The 22,140-nt window shown below is 45.2% G+C and overlaps 1 protein-coding gene across 6 annotated transcripts in view; it reads right to left on the bottom strand.

Annotated features, from left to right (window-relative positions):
• LOC147904046 (lysine-specific demethylase JMJ27-like) overlaps positions 1-21,422 on the bottom strand; it is a 43,360-nt gene extending 21,938 nt beyond the window's left edge. For all 6 annotated transcript variants that reach the window (XM_087370265.1, XM_087370259.1, XM_087370227.1 and 3 more), the window contains exons 1-12: positions 19,975-21,422; positions 19,671-19,825; positions 19,446-19,560; positions 19,225-19,354; positions 19,074-19,131; positions 18,140-18,848; positions 17,569-17,898; positions 17,157-17,423; positions 16,563-17,048; positions 15,966-16,038; positions 15,753-15,838; positions 11,369-11,488 (exon numbers count right to left, since the gene is read on the bottom strand). In XM_087370265.1, coding sequence (XP_087226391.1) covers positions 11,369-11,488; positions 15,753-15,838; positions 15,966-16,038; positions 16,563-17,048; positions 17,157-17,423; positions 17,569-17,898; positions 18,140-18,848; positions 19,074-19,131; positions 19,225-19,354; positions 19,446-19,560; positions 19,671-19,825; positions 19,975-20,448 — 3,003 coding nt within the window. In that variant the 5' untranslated portion in view covers positions 20,449-21,422. The remainder of the gene's footprint in view (positions 1-11,368; positions 11,489-15,752; positions 15,839-15,965; positions 16,039-16,562; positions 17,049-17,156; positions 17,424-17,568; positions 17,899-18,139; positions 18,849-19,073; positions 19,132-19,224; positions 19,355-19,445; positions 19,561-19,670; positions 19,826-19,974) is intronic.
• Positions 21,423-22,140: the final 718 nt, after the last annotated feature.

Raw genomic sequence — 22,140 nt, 5'->3', positions numbered from 1 at the left:
CTTACTGTGATTTCTGGATCAACATATCTGACCTCGGTAACACTCGGTGATGCAACCAAGAATAATTCTTCGATTACCACATTTGTTTTGGCCTTTCCCTCTAAATCTGAGTCAGACTCCTGTTTGTTTTTCTAATCCGCCTTTGTCTTTCTGCAGTCCTTTGCAAAATGTCCGAGCGTATCACAATAGAAACACTTCTTCTTGTGCTTTCTCTTCGAAGTCCCCTCGTCGTCAGAGTCGTCTTTATTGGACTTGCCACCGTTAGGCTTGCCCTTTCCTTTGCCAATAGAATCCTTTGCCAGCATCGCCTTGTCGTCTTTGTCCTCGTTGTAGAGCTTCTCTCGAGCTTCCTCCTGTAGGAGTAATGGACAACTCTCCTCAAACATCAAAGGGTTTGGTCCTCTGTCCTACTGTCACAGCCGTAACAAAGCTCTTGAAACTCCGAGGCAGTCTCCGCAATACCATCAAGGCCAGATGGCATGAGTCTGTCTTCTGACCAATTGCTGCTAATTGATCCCGCACCACCTTGACCTTCATCAAATGGCTATGTACCGTATCTCCTTCTTCCATATCAAGATTGTAGAGTTGATGCTGAACAAGCACAATCCGGGAGGTGGTGTCTGTTTCGTACAGATCTTTCAAGGTGGCCCACGCCTCTACTGACGTCTCGGCCAGTTGGATATGCGGAAGAACGGAGTCCGCCGTAGTCCCTATGATTATTGCCAAGGCATGGGCATCTCTTTCTTCCTAAGCTTCAAGCTCCTCTCTGTCTACTGCCATGAGTACCTCCCCTTTACTGCCCACCATGTCCTCCGGCTTCGACTCCTCTCCTGTGGTCAGCTTCCACAACTTCCGAGCCACTAAATGACTCCGGATCTTCACTTTCCAGATCGGGTAATTAGTCCCGTCCAGGTTCCCAAACTCTCCAAAATTAAGGATAGTGAAAGAGAGAAAACTGGGGGAGGAGGAAGGGAAAGCAGGGGCTGAAGAGGTTGTAGAGGTCGACATCTCTGCTGTTTATACCACACAGCAAAGTCAACCAAACTCAATTTCAGTAAACCAGAACTCTGAACGCACCTGACTGAACCTGAGTCACCCTCCTTCTCGCAAGGGCACAATCCTCCAGTCGTGGAAGTCGATTCCCTAGAGCTTCTGAATCAGGGTCGTCCTTCAGCAAGGTCCCTGCCTTCAAGCTCCCACACATGTGAGCCTCCTACTTGGGCTCTAATACCATGTTAGAAATGACCCAACAGAGGGTACACGCAACGAAAGACTTATAGTAATGCACAAGAGCTCACACAGCGTGCGCTGTGGGTGTGGAATCACAGACTTCTTTACTTATGTGCATACAATAGGTGTGCAGACTCATCAATAGACAATGAACCAACCAGATAGAGAAACCACCAAAATATATATTTCCCTCCACGACTATGGACACAATACAAAAGAGACAGATCCAGAGGCCCACCAATGGTGTGGTCCTCTGATCTTACCACAAGGTCCTTCTCCTATCTGCTGGCTATCTCTAGACTCGAGTCCGCGTGCTCCACCTTGAGCGTAAGTAGACTTTCCGTCTAGATCCCTTCCACCTTGCTGTCTTTGCACCAGCCTAGGTGGGCAGCACCCTCAGCTAAGTCTGCAGCTACTGTATGCCCTCTTCTCCTCTAGTGATGAGGCCCAAGACAAGCTTCCTGCTGCTCCTTTCTGCTGGTACTTGTGCTGCTCCAAGTGATGGTTGAGTGAGGCTCAATGGCCTCTTTATATAGGCCCCAAAGGGGCTGGTAAAAAACCGACCAGCCTGGTACAGACTGGTCGACCAGTCTGTGGCCGGTCCAGCCCTAAAAGGGCACACCCCCCAGGGCTTTTGGCCCACACTTTCAGGGTCCTTTGGCCCTCCATTCAAGGCAGATATCCAGCCTATAAAAGGCCTTCCTCCTGCCCACTGACAGCCACAGTTCCTGCTGCAGATCTGCACATCCTGCCATATCTGCACCTCTGCCAGGTTCTCTTCGCAGCCACGTGTGCAGCGCCATACACTGCTGATGTCATCGCGCCCCGCTAGGTCAGATCTAGGGCTTGTTGTCCCCGCCTTCTGCTCCTTCCACACGTTCCATCCTTTGCAACCTTCTTCTCTTGTGAGGTGCTGCCCATGTGGCAGCCCCCTCTCTCTTTCTTCTCTGGGCATCTTCTGCCCTAGGTCTCCCTTCCCCACGCTCTCCTCATTTGGGGGCTTACAGATGGGGAGGTGACCTTTCCAACAGTACCCACTACATAACAACTTTGTAATATTTACTAAGTGGGCATCAACACCTAAGATGAATACAGCATAGCCATGATCATATGAATACAATACATAAAAGGTCTTTGATCCCATGGAGATGTTGTGATGTGGCATGACTATGATGATCATCCGAAAGCTAGCAAAGGGGTTAAGCCTAAGGGGGTAGGAGGTTGCAGTGGCATTAAGCCTGTGGTAAAGTGTTGGTGATGGTTGGCATGTGTGGTTCGTTGTGGCCTCCTAGCTATGGCCCTACATTAGACAAGTGCTGCTGTCACCATTGTCAGTTGTGACACTGATCTAGTGTGAGCAAGGAGGGAAGATCCCCTAATTTGATATGTGCCTCAACCGTCTACCATATCTCTCACTCTGGTCCTTGGAGTCGTCGTCCCCCTAGGGATTGCTGGTCCATGCTAGCTGACTAGAAAAACTCAGTGATCTTTCTTTGAGTGGAGTCTAGATGTATATCATAAGAGATCCTATGTGCTCTAATAAAATGATCCCTATCTTGGATAGCATCATGAATGAAAGTCACCATGCATATATATCGAGGAGTTTGAAGGGGCTGATTGGATCGGATGGGCAAGTTCCGAGGAAACATTGCACCTCCTTCATAGATACCTTTACAATTAGCTCAAAATACTCTACAAACTGTTATTAGACACAAAGGCCTATAACTTTCAGTAGAGATATGATATCAAAGATTCAAACACATATAGAGATGCGCCTTTAGATGGACTTCGCGCTGATATACATTTTGTAAGAAACAAAGAAGCGATCAGAAAGATATGGACAATTTATTGGACGGGAGTAAAAACTGTCTGAAAAAGAAACAGTCACACACAAAGAGTCATAGATTTTTGGTTTGACATCTAATACAGTAACTGAAGACATAGGATGATGCTCCTAGAGGAGAGCTTCACGCTGATATAAGTTTCGTCCAAATCGGACCACCAAGCGAAAAGTTATGAGCAAAATACTGATAGGGGTCAAACTGTCATGAAAAGCACCTACTCCTTCTACTGGTGCCAACTTAGGAGAATACTACCTCCATGCTTAGACTTCATCAACGATCCAAGTCCCATAGAGATCGCCTAGGAGAAAAAAGAGCCCCCTTTGTGGCTTGGAAAATAAATAAACCATGTATGCACAATAAGCGGCCGAATAGACAACACTTCTGAGCACTTTGGAAGAGAAAGCAATGGAAAAAGGGAAGAGAGACTCAAGAGAGAGAACCTAAAGTGACCTTCATTACCAACACAGTGAGACTTCACTCCAATGCAACTCAAAATACTACAAACACAAGGGAGAAGAAGAGGTTTCATACATACAAGAGGGAGCGAAAGCTCCAAGACTACTCATATAGAGAGAGAATGAACTAGAGAGAGATGAACTCAAGAGTCTACATAAGAAAATATCTACAAGAGGGAGAGAAGACTCATGGAAGAGGCTTGAGGAGACTAGAGCTACAGCAACATGACACCTAATGGTGGAAAAGATGATGAACAAGAAAGAAAAGGGCTCCTTTTATAGAGATTTTGTCACTCTCCTTCACCCATTTACAATTGTTGCCTGTAGATTCATTTTCCCATCAATCACATAAGCCCGTCTGTCACCATCCATGTCCTTTTTGAATACTCTTGCCATGTGTCCCATCAAAAGATGCTTAAGACTCTTAAAATATTGAGAAAGTCAAGAGTCTCCCCACATGGAGCCCATAGGGACCCTCTCTTTTCCATATGTCCACATCCTCCTTATTCCACATAGGAATTTTAGAAGGATTCCTCTTGACTCCACACTCCTCCACATGCCTTCCACACGCTTGGCATGTGATCTCTCTTATATTATTGGAACACATGGACATGAGCCCACCTCTTTATATGACTCACTCTTCCTATTTTCTAAAAACCCCATAAAACCCCATACACAAATAACTCACCCCATACCAAGGTATTTATCATTCATACACATGGTATTTACAATGATCCATTCCACTCATCCTCTCAATCCCATACAATATCTTAAAAAATATAAATAAGTGAGAGCCGCTAGGCTATCATTTGATACTCAAACTTTTATCAAATATAGAGAAAAACAATACCAATGCCAAATAAAAAATATCAATTTTTAGCATCACAATGTACAAGCCCGTGCTCTCAATATACCTTCGTCACCAAATTCCCAACCATTAGTAGTTGCTTGCATCCATGGGATTCCTTGTCTTGTCAATGGATATGATGGTGTTTATCGTCCAAGATCTCGGAAAGCTTTTGCAAAAAGCTTCATTGGAAAGCCTGGCTAGGATTGAAGCAACTCACTACTGCTAGTGGTTTAGGAGTTATATTGCTTGGAGACTCTCTTGATCCTTGTCAGTATCATTATGGATCTTCTTCACGGCTTCGTTTGGACGGGCTTTGGTGAAGAGCATGGTTATGGTGGGGTGAGGGATGTCCTTTAGAGTAGGCATGGGTTGGTTAGGAACATCATACAGTGTATCCCATAAGCTAGGCTAGGGTACTTGATAGGACATGGTGATCTCTCCAACAGCTTCATCAAAATTTTTTGGAATTACTATTTAAAGTACACTCAAGAGCTCTTCTTCATGTGGGTAAGGAACGCTCATGAGTCATTTCTTCCATTGCACTAAATGTCGATTCTCTTTTCCAGTTTGATTGAGAGTGGGCCCTAGGATGTCCTTACTTGATCTCATTGCCTAAGCACTTTGTACTTGTCATCATATAGACTACTTTTGGGTATTGACTCTTTAGGTGGATTTTTTTGCTTTAATTGTGGAAAGGAGCATTGTGCTTAAATGGGAAGAAAAGATTTGGCGTCTATGTACTCTGAGAATGTGAGCATTTACTGAATGATCAAAGTCATACTGGTAGTATATGGGAAAGGGTGAGTGAGCATAAGGGGGTATAAGGGGTTGTACTATCAGGCTAGAAATCTATGATGTGAAGGTAGGGTAGTCCACTACACTGTGATCCTCCTCCATATGGACAACAAGTCTATCCCTTTAGCATGGCCATCTTTGTCATCCGTTATTGATGCACAGCTCATGCTTAGTCTAGCAAGATATATCCCATACTGCGTGATTGAAGATCCAATATGCGTATCCTTTGATCGTTGCAAAACTCCCCAATCTAGAGGTATGGTAGTGCTAGGGCATCTCCCTAGAAATCCAACATATTTACCTGTGCATCCTTTGTCTTGGATTTAAGTCTCCCATGAGCAAGACCTCAATTAACTGCCCCCGTTTCTGGATGTGCTCATAAAGTGGTGGGAAAGGAGAGATCCACCATCTCCTTGAAGCTGTCCTAGCATAATCGGATGTTTCGGAAGGTGAATAGCATGTTAGCAACAATGCCCACTCTTCCATATCCTTACACTTGTCCATATTAGAAAATGAAATCCCACTAGAGGGTATCCCGCAGCGGAAGATTGATAGATGAGCCGAAGAATTACATGCGGAAGTGTTTCACTAATGGAATCAAGCTTCATAAACATGTGTGTACTTTTTTGTTTGGCAAAAACATGTGTGTACTTCATGTGTGTGCAAGCCAGCAAATAGATTGTGCATCAAGATAAATATAGAAGCAACATTTAAGGGAGACACCTACTAGAGATGGGAGCACTACATGGCATGATCATATATAACGGTCAATGGCCATTATCTGGAGGGCTTACCTGCTTCCCACACCAGCACTATGGACTACTTATTGAATTCCTCAGCTTTTGTGACGTGGGTACATGACTTTATAGTCCCCCCACCCAGCCACCCCCCCACTTGGTGCCGATCACTCATACCTCTCACTTAGCATCTCAACTGCACTACCAGACGTAGGGCGTAACTACCCTATCCCCACACAGGGTACCATGCTCTTTAAGTGTATACATGAGCCATTTGTCCCATCAACACCAAAGGCCCCTTGAATAATCAGACCTGATCTAGCTGACCCCTTAGACTGTGGGGGCCTGCTCCTCCAACCAACCTAGGTTGTTGACTTTGACCAACCTAACCTAGCCTATCTAGCCCCACCTAGCCACGGGCGCACAGTCACTGTTCTAGGCCTTTCTTAGGCCCAACAAACAGGGTCTATCCCAGGCTGTTTCCAGCCCACATGCCTTGCCAAACAGTCGTGTACCAGCTCCTTTATCCTGGCTGACCCCTGGACCAGCACCTTGCCTTGGACACCTGCCCTAGGGGCCGTACAACGGGCGCCTCTATTCTGTATTCTTCTTACAGGGTCACGTGCTGCTTGTGCCATCTTCCAGGCCTGCAGATCTACACCTGCCAGCTCCGTACAGCAGCTACTCAGTTCCATACAGATCCGTACTGCTAAGGTCAGCTTCCACACAGTGCTCCTTGCGCAGATCTGCTCCATCCAGACCCGGAGTGACAACTAGCATCTCTGGACAATTCCTATCCACCTGGGGAGGTCCAACAGTGCCAGGTACTTCTTGTATGTGCTGCCCAGATGGCAGCCTATGTGCTGCCCATGTGGCAGCCCCCTTTTCCATCCTTTTCTTGTGAACTTGCTGCCCCCATGCTATCCTCATATGGGGGCTTACAACTGAGGAGGTGACCAGCTATAGTCCAACAGTACTCTTTGCAAAGGACAAAAGGGACATGCAAACACACCTGGATGCATTAGGCAAGTTTTGCCAACAAAGAGGGACAAAGACAAAGGTCATGGTTATCCAAACACGGAACTAGAAAGAATAATTTACATTCGAACGGGTAACCCTGAAAGCAATCACAACCTATAAATATTTGGGATTGAGCTCAAGAAGTCAAATGAGTGTGTGGAAAGAAAAGTTATGGGAGGTCTGAAAGCCCTATATAGTTCCAACACAAATGCAAACAAGAACATCCAATGGATCTGGGAAATGAGGATGTTCCTATACACAACAATAGTGCAAACAGTGATCCTCTATGGATGCCTAGCCTGGGCACCTAGACTCACCAATGAATATTTGAAAGAATAGAAACAATTCACAAAAGGTTTCTCATAGGAGACCTGAGGATTAAAGTGCAAACCCCCTATCCCACCATGTCAGTAGAGACAAGGATGATACCCCTTGAAGGAGAAGCTATGTGTCAATACATAACATAACCTTGTTGGAAAGGTCACCTCCCCATCTGTAAGCCCCCAAATGAGGAGTGCGTGGGGGAGGGAGACCTAGGGCAGGATGTGCCCAAGAGAGAAGAAAGAGAGGGGGCTGCCACACAGGATTGCGACCTGCAGATGGCGTCAGCATGGCAAGCCATATGGCGAGGGTAGTGGGCAGTTGAAGGGCCTGCAACAAACCCTGATGATGGCGCGGTACAGGCGGGTCAAGACAGCAGGATGTACGGGGCAGTACGGCGCAGGACACGTCGCTGGGAAGAGCCTGGCAGAGGGCAGTACCAGCAGGCCTGGTGGAGCAGCAAATTGGGGCTGTCAGTGGGCAGTACGCATGCCTTATATAGGCTGGGCCCCTGCCTTGAATGGAGGGCCAAAGGCCCTAGAAGTGTGGGGCAAGAGGCCCCGGCTTTGGAGCCCTTAAAGGGCTGGTTGGGCTGAGCCAACCAGATCGGTTGGGCAAGCCAACCTGGTCTGTCCAGTCGGCCAGATTGGGACATACTGGTCGGTATTTTTGCCATGCCTTGGGGCCTATAAATGCAGAGGCTCTTGCCTCATTTCAGCATCCAGCAAGTCAGCAGACAGAGGAGCAGCAGGAGCAGCAGAAGCCTGATCTTTGGGCTTACATCCAGGAGGCAAAGCAGGGCCAGAGTTGCTGCAGACTGAGCTCACTTGGGGCTGAGCCTAGGCTGTCTACTAGGGCAGCAAGGTGCTGAGATCTTTGGACGGAAAGTCTACTTACGCTCGAGGTGGAGCACGCGGGCTTGAGTCTAGAGATAGCCAGCAGATAGGAGAAGGACCTTGTGGTAAGATCAGAGGACCACATCATTGGTGGGACTCTGGATCTGTCTCTTTTGTATTGTGTCCATAGTTGTGAACGGAAATATATATTTTGGTGGTTTCTCTATCTGGTTTGGTTCATTGTCTATTGATGAGTCTGCACACCTATTGAATGCACAATAAGTAAAGAAGTTTGTGATTCCACACCCACACTGCACACTGTGTGAGCTCCTGGGCATTACTATAAGTCTTCCGCTCTGATACCATGTTAGAAATGACCCAACAGAGGGCTTCTTCAAATCTCGGACGCAGATTGCTAGAAGGTGATGGACAAAGAGTACTGAAGCCAAAAGAGTACCTGCTTGAGAACTCAGTGAGAGTTCATGGTCCAGGTTATCTGGAACTATTCATTGGTTGCAGACCTTGCCAAAGGAAGGACGGGTTGAAACAGACCCTCAGAGCATGGTGCCTGGAAGACTCCAGGTTGTTCACTCATTATGAGGGGGACAACTGGAAGATCATGACGGCTAGATTGCTTGAGTTCAGAGGCAGGAACGTGACTGAAGGAGGTGGTACCAGGAGGTGGTACCAAAGATGGACTTGTGTACCAGGATGGTGTGCGGAAGCGGAACCGGACCTGGTGGAGCAAGAGCCACTGGATGAAAAGCCAAGAAAAGATTTCGACACCGAAAGGTTCCAGAGGACTACGACCAGGGAGTTATTGGAGCATCGTCATCGACCTGTTGGCATTGGGCCGAGATGTGTCGGTGAGAGGGGGTGTTGGAAAGCTGCCCCCAAATGAGGAGTGCGTGGGGGAGGGAGACCTAGGGCAGGATGTGCCCAAGAGAAAAGAAAGAGGGGCTGCTACATGGGCAGCACCTCACAGGCAAACCAGGGCCAGAGTTGCTGTAGACTGAGCTCACTTGGGGCTGAGCCTAGGCTGTCTACTAGGGCAGCAAGGTGCTGAGATCTTTGGACGGAAAGTCTACTTACGCTCGAGGTGGAGCACGCGGGCTTGAGTCTAGAGATAGCCAGCAGATAGGAGAAGGACCTTGTGGTAAGATCAGAGGACCACATCATTGGTGGGACTCTGGATCTGTCTCTTTTGTATTGTGTCCATAGTTGTGGACGGAAATATATATTTTGGTGGTTTCTCTATCTGGTTTGGTTCATTGTCTATTGATGAGTCTGCACACCTATTGAATGCACATAAGTAAAGAATTTTGTGATTCCACACCCACACTGCACACTGTGTGAGCTCCTGGGCATTTCTATAAGTCTTCCGCTCTGATACCATGTTAGAAATGACCCAACAGAGGGCTTCTTCAAATCTCGGACGTAAATTGCTAGAAGGTGATGGACAAAGAGTACTGAAGCCAAAAGAGTACCTGCTTGAGAACTCAGCGAGAGTTCATGGTCCAGGTTATCTGGAAATATTCATTGGTTGCAGACCTTGCCAAAGGAAGGACGGGTTGAAACAGACCCTCACAGCATGGTGCCTGGAAGACTCCAGGTTGTTCACTCATTATGAGGGGGACAACTGGAAGATCATGATGGCTGGATTGCTTGAGTTCAAAGGCGGGAACGTGACTGAAGGAGGTGGTACCAGGAGGTGGTACCAAAGATGGACTTGTGTACCAGAATGGTGTGCGGAAGCGGAACCGGACCTGGTGGAGCAAGAGCCACTGGATGAAAAGCCAAGAAAAGATTTCGACACCGAAAGGTTCCAGAGGACTACGACTAGGGAGTTACTGGAGCATCGTCATCGACGTGTTGGCATTGGGCCGAGATGTGTCGGTGAGAGGGGGTGTTGGAAAGGTCACCTCCCCATCTGTAAGCCCCCAAATGAGGAGTGCGTGGGGGAGGGAGACCTAGGGCAGGATGTGCCCAAGAGAGAAGAAAGAGAGGGGGCTGCCACATGGGCAGCACCTCACAGGCAAAGTAGGGCCAAAGTTGCTGCAGAATGAGCTCACTTGGGGCTGAGCCTAGGCTGTCTACTAGGGCAGCAAGGTGCTGAGATCTTTGGACAGAAAGTCTACTTACGCTCGAGGTGGAGCACGCGGGCTTGAGTCTACAGATAGCCAGCAGATAGGAGAAGGACCTTGTGGTAAGATCAGAGGAACACATCATTGGTGGGACTCTGGATCTGTCTCTTTTGTATTGTGTCCATAGTTGTGGACGGAAATATATATTTTGGTGGTTTCTCTATCTGGTTTGGTTCATTGTCTATTGATGAGTCTGCACACCTATTGAATGCACATAAGTAAAGAAGTTTGTGATTCCACACCCACACTGCACACTGTGTGAGATCCTGGGCATTACTATAAGTCTTCCGCTGCATGTACCCTCTGTTGGGTCATTTCTAACAAACTTCACAAAGTCATGAAGATGGACACAAGGAGACTCCCGTGTAGGTCCATCAAGAAAACAAAAAATGCAGGTCAGCATTGAAAGGGAGTCAAGTGGATGGAGAGATGTGAGCTAGATTGCTGTAGGTATCCTAGTGGAAGAAGGGGAAATGAGAGAGCTAGTCGTGCAGAAAATGCTACACAAATTATGGAACAAAAATGCAATTCCCCAAGCAAGAGATAAACACAATCGAGATTTCAAAATGCAGGAATCTCAAGGAAGGTATCTCAACGTTGAAAGGCACATAATCTGCCGATTAAGAACCAGCTCCCGTGGTCTAAAGGTAGAAATAGGTAGATGGGCCAAACCAAGAATCCCAAGGGAGGCAACAATCTGTAAATTCTGCCCAACACGAAATGAAGAGCATAGACTCCTTCACTGCAGAGCATACATGCATATCAAGGAAAAGTAGAAGGAAAGGTACAAGAGAAATGACCTCAGCCTAACAGTCCTTATGAACGAAACAGCAAAGCAACTGGAGAACAAGATGTGGAAAGAGATCTGTAGAATCTAGCAAATGGGAAGCCCCCAGACACACAAGGATTAGAGGCTCAGATGATAACATGGGGGGGAGAGAAAACAACCGAGCTCATGACAAGGCTCTAGAGGAACGTTACCCTTCAGAATGGCAACTTAACACGATTGTGACAATCCAAGAGAGAGCAAGATTATAAAATTGCTGTGAAACAAAGGAGATAATAAATATCATAGGCAACCTTGTTCCCAACTGAAACACAAAGTAAAAAGAAGAGGTTGAAAAGACCATTCTAACCTCGAGCTTACACTCCTTGGCATGATGCTCCTTTGGAAGTAAGCGGAGCTCCTCAGGCAGCCGAACACATTCGTCCAGATTTTCAGGTGATACAAAATCCAATGCTACCTTGATGCATGACTGCACATTGAAGAAGAGAAAATACTGATTAGAAGACTAGACATGTGTCAACGCGTACCACAAAGCCAAAGGACTGCTCAAAATATATGCCTTGAGAAATTTGAAGACTATATATGCTGGCCAGGCAACCTAGCACCCCTCTTTTTGTTTTTAATGCCAAGATAAAACATGTAGCAATCAATGTGACAAACCATTTTTACTTGTCATAAAAACAATAATTTGAACGAACCATCCCCCTTCCCTAAAAAAGGAAAAGCTTAACAATTCAAAATTTCTTTTTGCATATGCAGAGTACTGAACTTAAAAAGGACTATGACAAACATATCATTCAATCAATAAATTTCCTACAGTCAATTTAAAATGTGTCCACCTCTTTATTAGCTGCTCTCTCTAACCGATAAAAAGTCTTGGGAAAACAAAAGGGTCTATGAAACTAAACAAACATGATACAATGAGCTGAGGATTGGAGCCTCTAAGCAGGCATCAATACCCATGTCAAATACAAAATGAATGAAAGAGAAAAAGGAAAGAGACATGAACCAAGGCAAAATTTTAAAATACTTCAAGTGAGCAAAGCTGTCCTTATATTCTCAGCAATGCAAGCATAAGCCACCATCTGGGTTTCAAAAGACTCCCAAAACTCTTGCAAAGAAACAAAAAAGAAGTTTATTAATGTCTTCGAAATACTAAAGGATCTACGAGATTGAAGAAAAACTACATACAATAAAACTGAACGAGTGGGTCCACTAAAGCGGACATTCACACCCGACATTGATATTTGTGCACATGCTAAAGAGAGAGAGAGAGAGAGAGATTGACACAAGAGAAAGGCAATAGCAACGCAAAAGAAAAGAGAGAATGCTCCAAGGGAGGCCTAATGTGAGACAATGAGTGGAGGCCATCCTGCCAGCCTGGTCGGCCAGCATGGCTGGCCAATGGACCGAGGCCCTAAGCCGACCAGTAGGTCAGCTGATGCAGACCCTGGTTGGATCAGGTTAGGGTCGGGTTGGCCCAACCATGGAAATCAGTTGAGCGGCGGGCTCCCAACTCAGCCCTACCAACCTGCTAAACTAGCGTATCCAGTTCATCCATCTCAGGGACATATTGTAACAGAGATGCAACTAAGAAATATGTTTTACATAAACATTTTCTCATGGGGGAGTTAGGGGTTAAGGCACACACACTCTTCAAGAAGGGGAGGCATTATGTCAATTCATGGCTTACCTCAACAAAATTGAGAAGATGGACGTCAGCAAGATACCACACAAGGGAAAAAGCTACGCAGATCACACGATGGCATATAGAGAGGGAATGACATGTATGCAATCATGGGGCATAACAGCCACTAATATGCCAGAAGATGCATGTAAAATCAGGGAGATAGTGACGCAAAAATGCAACAGAAATGATGGCATAACCCGGGGACAAAAATGCACTTCTACAAACAGGAAACTCACCCAATGGACAGCTACGGAATGCAAAAATAACTTGGGAAAGACATATCAATGTTCAAAAGGCATCTAATCTGCAAAATTAGAACCAGATCACATGATCTAGAATTGGAGAGGGACAGGTGGGCAAGACCCAGGATCCCCAAAGAGGAAGAACTGCAAATCTGCCCCACAGGGAGGTAGAAGATGAACAACATGTACTCGTAAGATGTAGAGCCTACACACACATCAGAGAAGGATACGAGGACAGCAGAGGAAATCTGAAAAATCTGTTGGAACAGGCAGCCAAAAAGCTAGGAAGCTACTTAAAAGAAGTTTTGGAACACCGGAACAAGGTACTCGGGCTAGCAAACAAGCTAGCACAAGTACTAACTACATAACAATTTTGTAAGCTGTTTTACTTCACTAGAAGTAAAAGACCACTATTAGTTTAATAATGGTCACCAGTCCCATAGATCCCAAAGGGTCTCACACGGACTTTAATACCATCATCATCTTTGTCTCTCTCACACCATCTCTTTCTCTCATCATGATCTCCCACTTCTCCAATCATATATCTTATGTATCTGACCAGACTTGGCATTAGATCGGATTTGGTATGATGAATGATAATTTTGTTTTGACTATGCAGTACTTAGCATGTAGCATGGGTGATGAAGTTCGTTTAGTAGCTCCACCCTTTCAGGTTAGTTTTTGAGGTTTCTCACAGTCTCATAGACCCATCAGTCTTGCGAAGACTCTAACTCTCTCTCTCTCTCTCTCTCTCTCTCTCTCTCTCTCCCCCCCCCGGCTCAGCCTGCTCAAGCTAGTCTCCGCTCAGCCTCTCCACTAGCCCCTCCACTCAGCCTCTCCGCCTCACCCACCCTACCTCCCCTCCGCTCAGCCTCAGCCCCCCCCCCCCCTTTTCTCTCTCTCTCCCCCCCCGTCCGTACCTCCCGCCCGTACAGCCCCATCCGTACCTCTCCGTCCGTACTTCTCCGTTTGTACAGCCCGTCAACAACAAACACGCACGTACTTTTATGTTTGTACAGCCCGTCAACAACAAACACACTAACCCTAACTTCGAGTTGGGCTAAACCCCCAACTCAACCCAAGGGTTAGGTTCAGCTAGGGGGTTCAACAAAAAGCCAATTATGGACACTAGCCTACCCTCTCCTACAAGTCCCCCTCAACTCCTTCAACCTCCATCAGGACTCAGTACTCTACACTTGCAGCCATGACACCCACTCCTTATGCACGGAATTAGCAACACGAAGGCTCAAAACAACCCATCCTTGGGCAACAGGATCACATTTTTTATCTGCAGTAGGCAGTGAGAGAGCTACAATTAGAACTGGCAGAAGTAAAGGCTCGACTTCACATTCTAGAAGGGCCTGGTAAGCAGGCAATAATTGATGAGGCTGTAAAATCTTGTAAGGATTTCCCCCCCCCATCCCATAGCTAGTCTCTACACTCAAAGATCTTGTTCACATTGAAGTACAAACTACTAAGAAGGAAGTGATTGTGGAAGTGGACACCAAAGCAAGTGAGTCTAATATTCAAGCAAAGATCAAAGAACACAAAGCTAGAAGCGATAATGAGCTGAAGATTAGAATAGGGGGACTCCCAGAAGATTGGTACAAAGAGGAGGACACATAGGGTGAAATATTGACAAAGATCAAAGCAAGCGTGCCCAACATTGAATGGGTGGATGATGATGAACAGAATGATGACGACTCTAGGCCAACTTCTATTATGCACTATCAAGGTCATGCAATCCTTACACTGACGTCAAAAGATATGTAGATCAAGCCTCTTCGACAATCTTACAAGCTGAAGGGTACCAAAGTATGGATAGGAGAGAAGCTTACACAAGCTCAACTCAAGAATAAGGCAACTGAATTAGCTAAAGTCAAGGCTGCTAGAAAGGATGGAAAATGGGCAGGCATAGCCCTAATCAGAGAGTTTAAATTTTAAAAAAAAGACTCTCAATCTTAAACTGATGTATGTTACTCTTTCAAACTATTATGTAGGCACTCTAAAATAATGAGGGTTGTTTTTTGCACTCCTTGGGAGCTGCCATGTGCCCTCCCTAAAGCAGATGCACTAGAGGGTTTCTTGCTGTCCCATAGACCTTTTGATCTCCAGTGGACATTAATAGACCTGAAACAATACAAAACCTTACATAACAACTAGTGCATCTGCTTTAGGGAGGGCACATGGCAGCTCCCAAGGAGTGCAAAAAACAACCCTCATTAATAAGGTTTTGTATTGTTTCAGGTCCCATAGGCCGATTTTTGGTCTTTAGAGGACAATAATATATTCTTCTTCTTCTTCTTCTTCTTCTTCTTCTTCTTCTCTCTCTCTCTCTCTCTCTCTCTCTCTCTCTCTCTCTCATGCAAACACACACACATGCATCTTTTATATACATTTGTAAACTAGAATATATCCAATCATACACATGCATCTTTCTTTAAACTTTTAGCCCTCTCTCTCTATTTCACGCATGCGTGCGTTTAGCCCACATGCATGCATTGTCTTCGAAATGAGGTATATGGAAGGCTCTTTTTTATGAATCTTGTATTGTCTTATAGATCTTATTGAGTGTTCAGGTCCCCATGGATGATACCCTTGTACCAAAAATGATGGCCAAAAGAAACTAAAAGATTAAAAAGCAATTATTACACCATCTAAAATTGTAATGTTAAGCATGTTTATGGTATTCATGAAACTAGGAATGGAACAAAGCGGATGAAGAAGCAACTTAATCCTACAAACAAGAACAAACTAATGCAGCATTTGATCATCTCCTCAAACCGGAAACTCTACTATACCTTCAAGTTTCTAACTTGATGAGGACAACCTGCTGGAATAAATACTGCTTCTCCAGTATACTGTTCAAATGTCCAAGCTTCAACCCCTAACAAAGCCATAAAGGTTTTTCTGAACTAATTCGCTATCAACATTCACATTCAGAAAACAAAAGCAATGCATAGTCTGGCCTACAAGCATGATTAAATTAACTTGCTGGGGCATGTTCAACTTACCAAACTCATCCTTAAGTTTTTCCTTATGCGCTTCAGTAAGATAGATTGTTTGATCATGTATTGGATGTACGAGCTGCAGACGCATCCGTAGGAAAAGAGAATTAACATGTATAAAACATGACGACAGTATACCTTCATAAGATTTAATACGACCAATTTTACAAAATGAAACAAAGATACAAAGGTAAAAAAGGCACAAAGAGAGAGAACCACAAATGCTGCATGCGTGCATTATATTGCGCGTGTGTGTGCATGAGAGAGAGAGAGAGAGAGAGAGAGAGAGAGAGAGGGTAAGGGTGAGGTGAGGGTGAGGGTGAGAGAAAGGGGGGGAGCCCGGGTGCATGATGTGCGAGCGCATGTGTGTGTGGGGGGGGGTGCATACGTGTGCATTTGTGTGTGTATGTCTTCACTCAATTTTGTTTGCCCTTGGATGGGACAGTAGTGAGTGAGTGAGTGAGTGTGTGTGTGTGTGTGTGTGTGTGTGTGTGGGGTGGTTGGGGGGGGCGGGGGGGGGTGTGAGAGAGAGAGAGAGAGAGAGAGAGAGAGAGAGAGAGAGAGATTGTGTCATTGTCTGCACTTGCCCATGAAAGACCTTACATAATCCAGATAGTCTTCATCAACATGTCGAAATTCATTCCAATGTTTCCTCAAGTAAGCATGTAATTTCTGTGCATCCTGTCGCCGAAAAATATCCCAAAGTGCTCCCCCATAAGGACCTTCTTCCTTAGTGTCAGTGAGATCCTGACTTCTGCCTCCTCCAAGGTCTGCAGCCCTATTAGGGGTGGTGACACTGTTTGGCTCATTGTCCTCTGTGTGCTTTTCAACATCAACCTCTCTTTTCTTGGACTCGTCAACTTTCTGTTGAACTCTATTTTCACCCGCTGTGGCATATTTGTTGAAATCTGAAAAGGTGCCCTCTAAAGATATTGTGGATTCGACTTGATTGTGGAGAATGATTTTGTCAAGTGAGTCAGATGCATCAATGCCATCCTTTGACCCTCCAGCACCATCTTTCCTAACTTGTTGGCTTATATTCTCAACCTTAATTTTGCTAATTGCATTTTCTGAATCAGACAGGACAACCTACAACTCATGGATATCAGCTGTCAGATGTATTTGCTTCTGATATTTCCCCTTGTCAATGCCAAAAAAGCATATAAATTAAAAGGGAAAAGAGTTAAATCTACATACTTTATCGCCATGCGAAGGATCAGATACACGCAACACTGAGTTATTTGGTTCCAAGAGTTCATGTTCTGACCGAATGACCATATCAAATGCACGTGCTCCTGCACTGGGAGCATGACACTTTCCCAACTCCTGGCCTCTAGTAGAGGAATCTTGTTCTGGAAATTGTTCTGCAGCACACATCTCCTTGTACTGTTTTCGAAACTTATCAAGTCTTCTCTTCTGCCATGCAGGTAGCTTAACCTCTGTTGTGTGTGTAAGCACATTCACCTTAACCACAGTGTAAAACAGATGCAACACTCAGGCAGGTGATTGCATACAAGTCATCTGAAGTAACTTTATCACGTATTGTAAATGATAAAAAGCTTTTTTATTAAGGATTGGAGTGCAAATGAAAAACATCCAAGAAACATACCGTATCGGACATATGACAATGCAGCTTCGTCACAGAATCACCCCTTGAAAGTTCCTCGTGCATTCCATATGCAATATAAGCTTTTGGACCAAGATCTGGTCTCAAAACATCATCGGAGAATCTGGACGCCAAATTCAAAATCCCATGCTTTGGATGTGTATATGCAGGAAAAGGCAAGGCATTGATAAATTCAGCCGCATGATGTGGAAGCCTTTCCTCAAAAGAGTTAGCAGTAGGCCAGTCTTTCAGCTTCAACATCTCAGGCCAACCATTTCTGTGCATACGCCCTTCTTTGTACCCTTTCATAAATTGATGACCATTGATGTCGACCTGCAGATACGAATTTCTTTGCATTATTCCAAACATCTAAAACACTTGAGTCTCCTTCACTCTTCCGTACATTAAGTTGTACTTAAAGTCAGATTACAAAATGAGGCTGGAATATACACCCACGACGTGAAGTCATCACAATAGTAAGTCAAGAGAAGATAACACTGCCAGTCCCCACTTTTACCAGAAACACCTAGACATTAAAAGGCTCCATAGAGCCTGAGACGAGAAAAAAAGTTACCTTGCACCAATGGAGACAATCAAGGGCCTTCACAGACCTTGTTTCTTCATTAAATCTATTTCTTGTCTCCCGAACAGCCCGCCAAATAACCATAGGCTCCCAGCTTAAACCTCTACTTCGTTCAAGCACATTTCTCACAATGACTGGCTCACCTCGAAGCCAATGTCTCTGGAAATGTTCTAGGCCTTCTTCTTGTATGACCTGGTCTGTTGTACAGAAGATATAGTTGTCTGTGCTGTCAGTCCTATGTGCAGCCTGACGTAAATACTTCTCACGGTCAGAAGTTGAATCTATGTTGAGTCTGCTAGAGCATTGAGAGCATGCATCTGGTAAAACAGGCAATCTGTTACCCGTTACCATAAGGCTGTCAACATCTGTTACAAGTTTTGCTATCCAGTTGGATTTCAAAAGCCTCTTTGGTATCAGTGTTGCAGACCCACAACCACCCCGCTCCTTCGGTGGACAAGGAATGCTGCCATCATCATAAGCGCGCCAAGTAGGTACTTTGCAAAGACTTCCATCACCAGGATTCTGTGGCTCTTTGACTAAACTCTTGGCCCTCTCTTGAGCCAGTTGCACGGCTGAGCTTGCATGTTCACCTCCAGGTTGTAAGGCCTGCCGAAGCTCCCGGCAACAAGTTAGGCACATGTCATAACCACACACTGGGCAACTTCTATATAGATCGACAATTGAAGTGTTGCAGTTGTCACTGGAATAAAAAAAGACACAAAGGGATTTTAGTCCTGGCTGCTAGTCCCTTGGACTCTACAATAAGCTGGATAAACTGCAGCAAGACAAATTGTGAAACGTCATCTTATGCCCGAAACAACAAACTTTTGCAAGCAAGGTTTCTTATTTCTCTTGGCAAATACCACATTAATAATCTCTCCTCGGACAATTTGCAAGAATTGACAATGCAAAACAATGATCTCACCAGTACAGGCGCTCATCCTTGCTAAGTTTGGATCTTTCCACTTTAGCACTAGCCTCTCCTGGAAACAAAGGAGGCGAAAGAGAAAGTTACCCTAACGTCCCACTGAGGGCAACCAACCTTTGATAAGAGAGGCCGCTTCATTCAAACCAACCTCTCAAAGTAGTTTCCAAATCGACCTCTTTGCACTGCTCCTGATGCAGTTTTTGAAGAAGAGGTTGGATGAAGGACAGCATGTACTGGAGCAACTGGATTCTATCAGCTTCATTGGCCTCACAAGGTTGCTGCTACAACAAAGGAAACGTGATATCAGCCAGAAAAGATGCTTTTAGCTTGCAAATAATGCTGAACGCTATCACATGATCAGAAAATTACCTCTTCAGCATACATAGATTTAGGACCATCCATCCGTAGACAAGCTTTACAGTTACAGTTACCTCGACAGCAAGGACAGGCTTGTTTAAAGTCATCTTCGGTCAATTCTGGATACCTGAAAGATTAACAAAATGAAGTCCTGCCCTTCTTCTTCTGTGGTCTTTATGGTTGAGAAGCTTTTTTTAACCTGCTAGATGGATGCTTTTCAAAAGTAAAAAATCTTACCATCTTACAATGCAGTGTAAGCAAAAGCATTTAACACCACATTTTCGACAACAAACTAAGTCTCCCTTGTCCTGTCTTTGGCACTGGTGACACGTTTTGGCTTGCTGCTCTCTTGTTCCATCTGCGAAGTTATCTAAGGACTGTACGGCCTCGTCCTGGACAATTAAAAGTCGGATGATCCCAACAAAAATCAGCTTGTTAAGGATATGAGAAACGGATATTCAAGAGTGCAACTTAAAACTGAGCAATACAAAATGACCTATTGAAGAGCCTCCGACTAATGAATTTTTTGAAGGGCTATCACCTTGAGGGAGGAATCCTGGCCTGGAGACCTTCGACTTGTGAGACTGTCTTCGAATCTCTTAGCTGCACCGTTCAGCAACCTTGAACGACCGTTCGGCAAGTCTCTGTTTGGCTTAAGGCTCAGAGGTGAGACCACAACGTGCCCTTTGGGTAACTTGGACCTCAGTTCAGCCTCCATGTATGTGTCTGGCTGTGACATTCTAATTTTGCTGCTAGAATCGCTAATTTTTATCTCAGGGATTCTGGCAACTTCGTCCTCTGAATCTCTGCTCTTCATTTTCTTTTTTGGCGACGCATTCGCTGCAGCACCAGCTGCTCTCTTTTTGGCCTGTGTATAGTGCTTCTCGCACAGGGTCTTATTTTCCATCGCCCGGGCATTGCACCTCCATTGCTTTCCATCAGATCGTTTACAACGTAGGTCGTCAGGGATCTCCTCACCACCCTTGTTGCCGCCGCCTTTCCTGCCTCGATTCATCGGTCCCAAAGTACAATAATTTCACGGGGACATGAAAGTTTCTGGTCCTCCTCTTAATTTCCAAAACCGAATCGATGGGTCGTACAGCCAATTTGTCGTTTTTCCTCAACAATAAGGCACTGAAACGACTCTATCCGTGAAGAAAAGCAATTGGGTTTGGTTTATAAACCGGTAAATTCTTGAAAATTGCAGGAAGCCGAGGAATTGAAGGCAGGGAAGGAAGCAGAACGATTGAATGGAACTCGGGATGATAGAAAAACGATGACTTTCGCAAAGATTATCTGTTCATGAGCACAGAGGCATAACTCTGCGCCGTCTGGTTTGGCCGCCTCTTCTTTGCTTTTACAATACCAATCCTACTGGCGTTGCTGCGGCTATGGTTCCTGGCAAAGATTGATGTTTCTGCTATTATGGCTATGACTCTGGCTCTGGCTCTGGCGGCTATGCCTATGGCTATGGCCGTCTTGCTGTTGTTTCGGCCCTGGATTGCATCTCAAGAAGAGAACAAATTCTTCGTGTCAATCAGTCCACTCCCAGATAAAGGCCAAGAAAACTGCACACCCACACCAGCCATCGCCCACTTCCCCATCCCTGATTCCTTTTCCCTTTCCTTTCACTCTTTCTGTGCATCCCACCCGCTCGCCCACCTGCCCTGATTAGACGCCAATTCGACACCATTCCTTCCCCAGCATATTGCAACGCAACTATTCAGAAATCTCTCTCCAAAATCAAAATCACCGCACGTCTCCTTCCTCAGAACACTCAATCCTCTTCCTCTCCCTCCGATTCCCCTGCAACTTTTGATACCACAACCAAAGGCGCGACTTTTCTGTAATGCTCGGATCGATTGTTTTCTAGGTTTGCCATCAAATCGACACCTTGATTCAAATGGGCGCTGGATTTTTTGTGACAGTTAGTCGAAGTTTGTAAGATTTGCATGGTGAAAGAGAGCAACGTGCCTAAGGATTAGGTGATTTAGGTCCTGTGTTTAGCATGAATGGAAACACTTTGAGTGATAGACGGTGACAGCCACCATCATTAGAATCGTCCGGCAAATCCAGGAGATTAAGACAAAACTAAAGATCCCACAATTTTGTGCTCAACAAAAATTCAAATTTTGATTTCTATTTGATTGAGCCAGTTCACATCAACCTTCACCCAACCGAGCCTCGTCAATTGATGTCCGGACTCCAATGTATGATTGATGTCCGGACTTCGATGTATGAAAGCAGCTCCAGGTGGTGCTAAGCAGTTCACACAAACCGCCCGCCCACAGCTCATAATTCTCTAGTGTCATCCTCTGCAAGGTCAGAGAGTAATCAAGTCGTGATTGGCCCATCAAGGGGTGGGCACAGGTGCCAAGCCAGACAAGAACTGTCCAGACTTTACCATGAACTATCTCTCCAACTCTGCCCTGGCTAGAGAGATGGCGTGAACACCCCATTCCACACATCGTGCTTTCATTGGATGGCCTCAACACCTAACCTATCTTATCAGATGATGTCAACCCAGCATATGGCATGAGGGATTCTTAAGAAAACTATTGAGTCCAATTAGGTCATCTCAAAGGTGGAGAATAGCATGGAATTAGATCAATATGAGCGTTTCTTCAAGGCAAGGAAATAGTCAAGAAAGAATTTGAGTACTCGTGAAATTCTTGACTTTGACTTCTCCTCATGAAATTCTTGGATT

The sequence above is a fragment of the Dipteris shenzhenensis genome, chromosome 3 (genome assembly GCF_047967505.1).
Source record: "Dipteris shenzhenensis isolate YYH24624 ecotype China chromosome 3, Dip_SZ_1.0, whole genome shotgun sequence".
In the NCBI taxonomy this organism is placed as follows: domain Eukaryota; kingdom Viridiplantae; phylum Streptophyta; class Polypodiopsida; order Gleicheniales; family Dipteridaceae; genus Dipteris; species Dipteris shenzhenensis.
Note: the sequence above shows the minus strand (reverse complement) of the source record. Positions and strands in the feature narration are given on the sequence as shown.